General features: G+C 31.5%; 1 protein-coding gene across 2 annotated transcripts in view; it reads right to left on the bottom strand.

Annotated features, from left to right (window-relative positions):
• Positions 1-1,829: 1,829 nt before the first annotated feature.
• LOC129607008 (uncharacterized) overlaps positions 1,830-11,605 on the bottom strand; it is a 67,530-nt gene continuing 57,754 nt past the window's right edge. For both annotated transcript variants that reach the window (XM_055517695.1, XM_055517694.1), the window contains exons 9-11: positions 7,121-7,598; positions 6,628-7,067; positions 1,830-2,156 (exon numbers count right to left, since the gene is read on the bottom strand). In XM_055517695.1, coding sequence (XP_055373670.1) covers positions 2,042-2,156; positions 6,628-7,067; positions 7,121-7,598 — 1,033 coding nt within the window. In that variant the 3' untranslated portion in view covers positions 1,830-2,041. The remainder of the gene's footprint in view (positions 2,157-6,627; positions 7,068-7,120; positions 7,599-11,605) is intronic.

Below are 11,605 nucleotides of genomic sequence, written 5' to 3'. Positions count from 1 at the left end.
AAACAATTTTATAAGTAACGTATAAATAACCGAAATGAGATAATTCAAATTGTTGAAATGTGTCAACCTATATTACTTTTACTAAAATTTTTCTTAGCCGACACTACTCAACTTACCTTATTGGGAAATACAAAATGTGCATGAAAAATCATACATCCTTCCTCATTAACATTTGAAACCATACTGAAATATGAATTTCAATTTTTTTTTTCATTTTTTCTTTTCTCCTACCTTTCTTTCTTTTGCGTGCAATAGAATTTAAATGGGAAGCTTTTTAAAAAATGTGTATAATATCCTGAGATTTTTTAAAATATTAAACTTTTTTTTACGTAAAAAAAAGAAAAAAATAATAAGAAATATGGCACGATCAGTGGCATTTAAAGAAAAAACAGGAACGAAGCCAAAAATTCGTAATATTTCGTAAAAAAAGTTGAGTGCTGGGACTTGTTAGATGTAAAGGCATTAATGAAACATATAAATATAATAAATATAGTATACACATGCAAAATACATATGTATGTATATGTGATTATATAAGAAATATGCATTTTGGGAAACATATCATATAAAATTAGTAAACTTGTTAAATGTTTTAAATTCTCAAATGTGAAAAAATACACCAAAATCAACTAAAATATTTCGAAAAAAAAATTGCACTATTTTTTTCTGTAGTGTAGTGTTTATTGAAATCTTAAAAAAATTAACAGAACTTTAAAGTTTTTTTTTAAATCAATTTTCTAATGTTTTAATATCACAAAGCTTCAAGAATGTAAGCACTAGTAAAGTAGAAAAATATTGAATTTTAAATTTTTCTAATTAAAAATTTGATTCATAATGTTAAAAAGGGCCCTGTATAGATCCCATAAAAATACGTTTAAATTCGTCAGCTGTGAACTGTCACTCTCTCATAGGGTCCAGGTATGTATTACTGTCAGCTGTGGTGTTAACACAACATAATCTATCGTTATTTGCAAGTATTAATTGTCATAAAAATATTGCCTTTTTTATACCCTGCACCTTGTGAAGGGTATATTAACTTTGGTATGGAGTTTGTAACCACTTGAGGGAGTCGTTTCTGGTACGGATATATATATATATTTGGCTAAACGTAAAATTCTGCGTCAATTTAGACATGTCCGTCCGTCCGTCCGATCGCACGGTAACTCAAAAACGAACATTGCAATCAACACCAAAGTTTTTTTTTATGCTAACGACGGCTGCTATTGTAATTCGATCAATTCGGACAACGGGTTCGGGTAGCTGCCATACAACTCCAAAAGTTAATTTTAAATATTTGGAAAAATAAAAGATTCATAAAGTCGTGTGTTCACTTGCAGGTCAGACATAATATCCATGAAGATTCTATTAAGTGGTTTGACAGGTTCAAGTAATTGCCATTTAGCAATCAAAGTTATTTCCAAATATTTCAAAAACAAATTTTTAAACTTAGATTGTGAAAGTTCAGGGTATTATTCAGTCAGTTTATACCGACTGAAACGTTTTTACTTGTTTCTATTTAAATTAAAATACTTGTTTTTTACTTTTTCTTTATTTTAAATGTTTAATATACTTTCTAAGTTTTTTTTGTATATTTGAGGTACTATAACAGGGAAAATCAGCTTTAAAACGCGCTGTAGCCCGATGAGAGCCATATGGAGCTCGTTGAGAAACATGGTTCTAAACGATGACATGTAATATTTTTCTCTTTAGTGATTTATGATGTATTAGAATGTGACCTTCTGCAATATCAGAGATATTTTCTTGTAAAGTTAATTAGCAAGGTACTATTTGACGGTCTTTTTCATTTTGCTAAAAATGAAACAAAAGTTCTTTATGTTTTATTGTAATTTATAAACTTATCAACTGAAATTATTAAAACAAATAAATCAAACTTGAAAATATTATTTCATGCCTAAAGCTATGTATGTTTGTTTTGTCTTTTGAGATTACATATCATGCAATATTTTGTTACAAGATTATTTTTTGAAGTCAAATTACAATCCTTAAATTATTTTCTTATTAATTATGCACTAATTGAAAGTTATTCGGCTTCCTCGTTTATATTAGGATCATCTTCCTCATATTCACTTTTTTCAGCATAATTTTCATTTGAAGTGTTATCTTTTGCAATATCAGAATTTGAGTCTTGAATCTCTCTAAAATATAAAAACGTGTTATAAAATAACTTATTTATGAATTATACCATTTTTATTCATATGTACATAAGTATATATCTAAATGTGTAATTTTGTGTATATTGCTATAATAAAATCGCCAAAAGATGGAAAACGAGAGACGGAGATCGATTATTGGACTTAATTTTATAAGAAGGTTCTAATTACCGACCGTATTGTGTATACAATAGGTAGGTTATGTGATGGCAACAAATTTTACATATCGAGTTTTCGGTGGGAATGCACTTCTCTATAGTAGGGAACTGTAAATAAACAATTTTTAGCAACCTGTCGGTCTGTCGGTCTGTGTGTGTACGCTTGTATCTCAAGTTCATTATAATTTAATTATAAGTTGAAATTTATGTGTAGATAATAAATAAAAAATAAAACGAAGAAATGATGGAATATTTATTAAATTCAGATATTGATGAATCTGATGATGATAACGTAATTGAACTATGTGAAATGCAGAAACCGATTCGGGACGGTATACTTACCTATACAGTATTGCTATACTGAATATTTTTAAATTTCCTCCTTACAAAGAATAGTTTTCAAAATATAAAATGAAATATACATATATATCATCCCTACATATCTAATGCATTAGTAACATAAATTATTAATTTATTAGGTTTGGAAAAAATGAGTTTAGAAGGAGAAATATTATATCTAGAAGCCGACGAAAATATGAAGCGTTACATATTCTTGAACACGATCGTTTGGAAGAAACTAATAACAACGATATAGGTATTTCTGAAAATGTCACTATTACTTAAAATAAAAATTAATGAAAAAGAAAAAATTTCGAGCCCAAAATCGATTACAAGAATAAACCAACGTACCCAAAACCCAATTAAAAATAGGAGGAAACCCAAAAAAATTTAGGAACAGTGTAATTTAACCATTTTTTATCGACTTTCATTAAGGAAAAATATTTCAACATGTACAAGTATATATATTCTTGATGAGCCAAAATTCTGCGCTGATTTAGCCATGTCCGTCCGTCCGATCCCAAGATAACTCAAAAACGAATAATCGACGCCAAACTTTCACAAGTTTTTTTTGTGCTAACGACGGCTGCTATTGTAATTCGACCAATTCGTCCAACGGGTTCGGGTAGCTGGCATACAACTGCAAAAGCTAATTTTAAATATTTGGGGAAATAATAAAGTTAGATTCATAAGACTTGGCCGTCGGTTGTCCAATTACAGTCCACACATATTCCTGAGGTTTTGGTGGAATGGCTTGACAGGTTCGGGTAGGTGCCATACAAGTCCAAAAGCTAATTTTAAATACTCGTATATAATATAGTATAATAATAAAGTCATATTCATGAAAATTGTTAGCTATGTGCTCAATTTCGGATCACATATGTTCCTGAGGTTTTGGTGAAATGGCTTAACAGGTTTGGTGGCTGCCACACAACTCTAAAAGCAAACTTAAAATATTCGAAAAAGTAATAAAGTTAGGTTCATGAAATCTGGCAGTTGTGTGTCCAATTATAGATCAGGCATAGAGCCGTGCAGGCTCTATAAAGTGTTTTGACAGGTTCGAGTACTTGGTATACAACAGTTAAAGCCAGGTATTTCAATAACAAGTTTTAAACTCAGGTTGGCAAGGTGGAGGGCATAATTCAGTCGGTTTATACCGACTTTCTGGTTACTACTTTATTTTTCCAATTTTTTATTTACTGGTTAATAGTTTATCTCTCCAAAAAAATGAAACGTGCACAATACATTAAACAATAGAATGAATGAACAAATTTTTTTTAAAATAAGAAGTGAATTAAAGTTGAATTAAACTAAAATTATAAAACTGTTAAATTTTTCACTTTCCTTTAAAAATATAAACAAATGTTTATATTTACATATATAGGTTTAGGAGTATAAAATATATCGCTGTGAAAAACGTCATTTTGTAAATTTTTAAAATCATTTATTCTATTGGAGAGAAGGTAGGTACTCGTAGGTACACAATTTTTTTAAAGTATAATTATAGCGCAAATTAAAAATTTTTTTGTAAGAAAATAGGTCTTAATAAAAAACTTTTGAAAAAAAAATTACTAAGCTTTTCGAAATTTCATAACCAAATATTTTTTCCCCAACAAAATAATTGGAAAAGTCAAGGAGAAAGACGTACACTCAAAAACTTCTTTGTCGTACTCTTTATCCCAAATAAAAACAATACATCTCTTGCTAGTTTGTTATTATAGCTATCGTAGTTATTCTGGTTATGTAAATTTAATGAGCAAGGGTAAAATTAACAAGTAAAAACGTTTTAGTCGGTATGAACCGATTGAATTATACCCTGCACCTTTCATTGTTGTATAGCAATTATTCAAACCTGTGAAACCATTCTATAGAAACTTCACGGATATGTCTGACCTATAACTGAACACACAACTACCAAGTTTCATGAATTTGACTTTATTATTTTTCCAAATATTTAAAATTAGCTTTTGGAGTTGTATGGCAGGTACCCGAACCTGCCAAGCAATTCCACTAAAACTTCGCAAATATATCTGATCTATAATTGAACACACAACTGCCAAGTTTCATGAATTTGACTTTATTATTTTTCCAAATATTTAAAATTAGCTTTTGGAGTTGTATGGCAGGTACCCGAACCTGCCAAGCAATTCCACTAAAACTTCGCAAATATATCTGATCTATAATTGAACACACAACTGCCAAGTTTCATGAATTTGACTTTCTTATTTTTCCAAATATTTAAAATTAGCTTTTGGAGTTGTATGGCAGGTACCCGAACCTGTCAAGCAATTCCACTAAAACTTCGCTGATATATCTGATCTATAATTGGACACACAACTGCCAAGTTTCATGAATCTAACTTTATTACTTTTCCAAATATTTAAAATAAGCTTTTGGACTTGTATGAGAGCCACTCGAACCTATCAAGCAATTCCACCAAAACTTCAGAAATATCTTTGACCTATAATTGGACACACAACTGCCAAGTTTCATGAATCTGTCTTTATTATTTTTCCAAATATTTAAAATTAGCTTTTGGAGTTGTATGGCAGGTACCCGAACCTGCCAAGCAATTCCACTAAAACTTCGCAAATATATCTGATCTATAATTGAACACACAACTGCCAAGTTTCATGAATTTGACTTTATTATTTTTCCAAATATTTAAAATTAGCTTTTGGAGTTGTATGGCAGGTACCCGAACCTGTCAAGCAATTCCACTAAAACTTCGCAGGTATATATGATCTATAATTGGACACACAACTGCCAAGTTTCATGAATCTAACTTTTTTATTTTTTCAAATATTTAAAGTAAGCTTTTGGACTTGTATGGGAGCTACTCGAAGATGTCAAGCAATTCCACCAAAACTTCAGAAATATCTTTGACCTATAATTGGACACACAACTGCAAAGTTTCATGAATCTGACTTTATTATTTTTCCAAATATTTAAAATAAGCTTTTGAACTTGTATGGGAGCTACTCGAACCTGTCAAGCAATTCCACCAAAAGTTCAGAAATATATTTGACCTATAATTGGACACACGACTGTCAAGTTTCATGAATCTGACTTTATTATTTTGCCGAATATGAAAAATTTGCTTTTGGAGTTGTATGGTAGCCACCCGAACCGGTGCAGCTATCTCATTAAAATTTTTAGAGCATATATAGAATATAATTGGACACATGTATACAAAATTTTATATTTGTACCTTTATTAGTTTTTGAAATAATTAAAATAAACTCTTTGAGTTGTATGGCAGCTACCCGAACCCGCTCTCCGAATTGGTCCAATAATAATAGGGTTCGTCCTTGGCTCAAAAGAAGCAACTTGTGAAAGTTTGGTTACGATTGCATAATTCGTTTTTGAGTTATCGTGCGATCGGACGGACGGACGGACGGACATGTCTAAATCAACGCAGAATTTTAGGCTGAGCAAGAATATATATATATGTCCATACCGCAGATGACTCCTTCACGTAGTTACAAACTCCATACCAAAGTTAATATACCCTTCACGAAGTGCAGGGTATAAAAAGTTCGAATAAATTTCTAGTTATCATTCAAGTATCTCAACAAACAAGTTCTAAATGTTATAAATAGATGTTAATGTTCTAACAAGTTATAAACTTAAATTACAGTTAAGTTCGAAGTATTAAAAAAAGTTTTCAGAATTTTGCGAAATATACGGTCAATAGTCTTATTGAAAAAATTTAGATTAACTTTGATAAATTGCATCACAAGTAAAATCAGCCACTGATCAAGTTAAATCGAAAGTTCAAGTTTTTTTTATTATTTCGGATCTTCGTATCTTGATATAATTTTTTATTTAACCTTGATAAAATGTAAATGATAAAGCTTCGATACCTTTTAATATTTTTAAAATCTGTTGGTTAAAATTCATCCTTCAACTTTTTTTTGTTTTTTTAAAATAAAATATAAAATTTCATCTATGTTTACCTTTGGGTTAAATTTTGCGTTTCTTTTTCTGTGAAAGAGTCACCTTCAGCTTCTAACTCAACATGATAATTAGACCTTTCATGAATTCTTTCATCCTTTTGTTGATTGTTCAATTCCATTCCAGCAGTTTTTACTTCGTACTCATTGTAATTGGACTCTTCGTTAATTTGTTCTCGCTTTTGCTTATCATTTAGTTCAGTTTCAACACTTTCACTTTCGTGTTCATTATTACTAGATTCATCATTAACCAATTTTTGTTTTACTTGAATGTTTATCTCAGTTTCATTTGCCTTTGTTTCTTTGTTACTAGAAGGGTATGGCGATTTATCGGGGAATATTTCATTGACTAATAGTTTGGAAACTTTTTGCATTGGTATGTCAACGAAAATCGCAACTACGATAGCATATAAAATGATTATACCAATCTCAGAAAAACTAATCTACAATAAAAAAAAAATTACTTTAAAAGTAATAACGATTTATTCAAAATTACAAGATCGGTGGCAGAATATGGACGTGGTTCCTTTTGTTGGGCTGTAAAATATAATACCGTAACATACATAATTAATTGCGTAGGATAGATGATTCTACTTAAAATCAAAATAGGCTTTGACTTTAAAATTTTATAACGGTGAATTCTACTTTCATTACATGTATAGCATGAAATTATATATATTATCCAAGTCATGATTAATCCCAATACTAAAGGAGACCATGAAGCGTACGAAGCTGCGTCGGTTGAGTTATAAATATAATCTAAACGAATCGCTGAATATGGATACCAATAACAGTAAATAAGTGAAGCAATTGCTGTAAACCATCCGCATATCAATCCAATTTGTGATAAATCTTCAAACGTTTTCTTTAATCTTTTGTGAAGTATAGCAGCTCCAATTCCAATCAAAAAAGGTGTAGCTCTTGAAAGAGGTGAGGAAAATAACAAATTTGCAGTCCGGTAAAATTTGCTAATGCTAAAAAAATTGAAAAAAAATTAGCTCAATTTTCTTGGTACTCGTATGTATAATATACTATACATATAATGTAATAATAATTTTGAATCTAATGTAATAATTTTAAAGTTTTTTCTAAACAGAGAAAACACAGAAGAAATTTTTTAGAACGTATTGAAAATTAATAATTTCAAACTCATCATTTGGTAATATAATTGCATCTCATTCATGATTAGTAGCACTAAAGTTTCATCAGATGTCAAAGGAAAAGAAAATTAAAAAACAAAACTTTTATTCTCAATCACGTAGGTATATTAAAAAAAATTAAGGCGGTTTACCAGTAACGCCAAGTCAAAGTTTGAATCTTGAAAGAAAATTTTGTTAGATTGTAACTTCTTGAGAAGAACGCTTGGGAGAGAAAGGGTCCTAGTGGGTTTCACATTTTACTAACATGTGAAGCTGAAAATGCTGGGAAATGCCCTGTGAAAACATCAGCTCTGCCAACAAATCCGACTCTCACCTCCCAAAAAGTAGGTAACATAGTACTGCAGCAAAGTGTTCCAATTGCTTGGAGGCCCACCCAGTAAACTATAGGGGATGTCTTGTAGCTATGGAACAGCAACAACTTGAAGAAGAATTCTGACTAGCCACCGAGGCAATTTACCTCGAGAATAGTCTCAAAAGATGTAACATGCAAGGAAGATCTCCAAACGAAAACTGATGACGGTAGCACGAGCAATAAAGCAAGGGCCAGTGACGTGAATGTTTTGTATAAAATGCAAAATATGATGCAGAACATGCTAGATATGATGGACAAAATCTCTCAGAGAATGAGCATTTTAGAGAGCGAAAGGAAAAAATCGAATACCAAAGGACCTGGTAAATGATGGCACGAGATAATTTTAAAATAACAACATGGAATTGCAATGATATTGCAAATAAAAAGGACATTGAAGTTTTAGAATGTACAACTCGAACCACTCTGGAAATATAGCGAAAGGCGGAATAATAAAAGAAAATATAGTGCATTGCGATCTGCACCAGATGCAAACCGAGGGAATGCAAATGACGGCAGTTCAGATCACTTCGACTTAGCAAATATTTAGAGTAGTTGCATTGTATTGTCATCCCAGATTTAAAATAACGACAGATATGTTTCAGAACGTTCTGGGCGACTTAATCCCAGGACAGATTTATGTTGGGGGATGACTTTAACGCCAAGTACACTGATTGAGGTTCGAGGCATGCTTCAACTAGAGGAAGAGAACTTAGGACAGCCATTGGCGGTGCCTTTTTCACTCTACTGTGAAGCCAACGTTTTGGCCAACTGATGTTAATAAGTGTCCAGATTTAATAGATTTCTTCATAACAAAACGGATTGCGAAAAATTTCATCGAGGTACATGATAACTATGATCTTAATCTCTGATCATTCAGTGGTTATTCTTGAACTTAAGGAAAATATTGTAAAGAAAAGAGTAAACCCTGCGCTGACAAATAGGGCTACAGATTGGTCAAGATTTCGCTTAGAGATTGAACGACAAATAGATCTAAGGAAAAGAATAGGAACAACCCAGCACATAGATGAGGTGGCCGAAAACTTTACTAAAATTATTCAAATTGCGGCTTGGAGTAGTTCGAAAATTAATGCTATTAGGAGGGGAGGCATTAGCTATCCCCCACATATACTAACAAAAGTAAGACAAAGCAGACGGGCGAGAAAGAGGTGGCAGCAAACGCGTGATCTTAACGAGGTGAAATCAGTTCACGTGAATTTCACTAATAAGAAAATAGACAATTCATTTACGGTTCGCATAAATGGCGTCTTGATAAAGTATTTGGGAATGACGTTGGACTCAAAGCTCAGATGGAAGGAGTACATAAAGAAAAAGTGGTCTCCACTTGAGGAGGAATACAGAAAATTTGAATGGCTTTTGAGAAGGCGTTTTAAGTTGACAATATACAACAAAGTTTTGATATATAATCAAATATTTAAGCTTGTCTGGGCTTAGGGTATTCAGTTATAGGGCTGCGCTGCGCAGACTCATATCCAATTTATTCAAAGATTTCAAAAAGGTATGTCCGCAATGCCAATATACAAAGGGATCTCACGACCCTAAGTGCCACAGACGAACTTAAAAAGCAAGCAGCCAATCATAAAATGCTTTTATTCAATCATGTCAACATCGAGGCGGCTCGATTGGTTGACAATCAAAACTTTGTTAGGAGACTTAAACGTACGAGACCTCTCGAGTAAGTTTGATGTTTTTTATCTGGAACAATATGTACTTAGTACGCTATTGTGCCAGATCAAAAGCTTGCAAATAATCAAAAAGGTTAGAGCAAAATTTATGGTTAGTCGTTTCCGACTAGTTCTATAATTTATTTTGAGGAGGGTGTTTTTTAATGGATTAAAGTTCCACATTACTGCTTTTCGTCTGGCAGAGTTCTTCGAGATTTTTCACCTTTCCTCTCGATCCAAAAAAAAAAAATTGTAAATTCTAAAGTTAGTTTATGATGTGTCACTTTATAGAACGATGAGTTTGATACAAAAATTCAAGATTGATATAGAGTCCAAGGAAAATTGATTCGATTCAGAAAAACAGTGTAAATATTGAACATACTTTTTTATGTAAAAAATATAAAAGAACAAAGTATATTCGTGTGATGAAATCGTGAAAAACGTTATGTCAGTTGCTATTGGTCCAATAGCAACAAAAAGAGAAACTTGTGAAAGTTTGATCGTATTTGCTTAATTCGTTTTTGAGTTCTTGTGCGCTCGGACGGATGGGCGGTCGCAGAAATGAGCGTAAGCTCAGCAAAAATATATGTACATGTGCATACCGAAGACGACTCCTTGAAGTGGTTACAAACTTCGGAGGTTTTCGTTTATGCACGCTGCGCTGAAAGTTCTACATCAGAACTAAAATTTCTAAGTTGTAGCTTCAAACAGTATGCAAAAACTTTAGCTAAGCTTTTTTTGTTTACGCAGTTTTCAAATACTGAAACTTCTAAATAATCTGTCGTTCGAAAATAACATAAATGACATTGTTTATGAAATTATATCCCAATACTTTTCGCCTTCCAATTCACTGGAAAATAAGGAAATTTTAACAAGATTTGAAGACTTAAAGGAAACTTACTTTAACACCCATCAATATCTGAATCTGCCATTTGGAAATTTAAAATTTGTTTTTGAATTTTAAATTAAAAAAGAAAAAAAAATTTCATAAGGCAGCGACAAAATTTATACCAGAGGTCTGCGCCACATTTCTAACATTTCTTTATTGCAGATGGAATTTCCGAATATATTTTATTGCAGCCAGTAATTTCGTGAATTTTTGAACGTACTACAAGTTAGAACTATTCTAGAACTGAGTAAACGAAAACCCCCTCCATACCAAAGTTATTATACCCATTACGAAGGTACAGGGTATAAAAAGCATGACAAAAAAGGAAACGAAAAAAACAGTTTTTTTCAATGCTCATACATTTTATGTTATGTATTTATATCCTTTTACTCACAAACTAAAGTCTGCTGCGTTCATTTTTAACTTAATTCATATTATATACTTATAATGATATTTGAAATTTTCTGCAGTCTAGATAAAATCATATATGAAATAAAGTTATACTCAAAGTTGAGAACGGAGTGAATTTTTTTTATTTTTTTCATTGTTGCTTATGTTTATAAGTTTAAGTAGCCAAAAAAGTTTTACATAACTTATTTCAAACATAAACAAAAAAAAAACAAAACATACGTACTCAATCGAATATCAAGAGGTAATTTTTGAGGGTTTAAAAATGGGGAAGCTGTTGCGGCAAAGCTGTGCTCGAAAATTTTTTTCGGACAGCTTTGTCGGACTTTTCGTTTTCAATTAATAGCCTCCAAAACTAAACACAGGCGACCGTTTTCTCCCCCTCCTTTTCGCAGACTTTTTCAGGCGTTAAAGTAAATCGATAAAGCCTGCAGAACTGCAAATATTTTTAAAATTGTTTGATGTAAAATTTAAGAATATTTCAAAATAA

This window comes from Condylostylus longicornis, unplaced genomic scaffold (genome assembly GCF_029603195.1).
Source record: "Condylostylus longicornis isolate FDR11 unplaced genomic scaffold, ASM2960319v2 ptg000024l, whole genome shotgun sequence".
Classification (NCBI taxonomy): domain Eukaryota; kingdom Metazoa; phylum Arthropoda; class Insecta; order Diptera; family Dolichopodidae; genus Condylostylus; species Condylostylus longicornis.
This window is presented reverse-complemented; position numbering and strand designations above follow the sequence as displayed.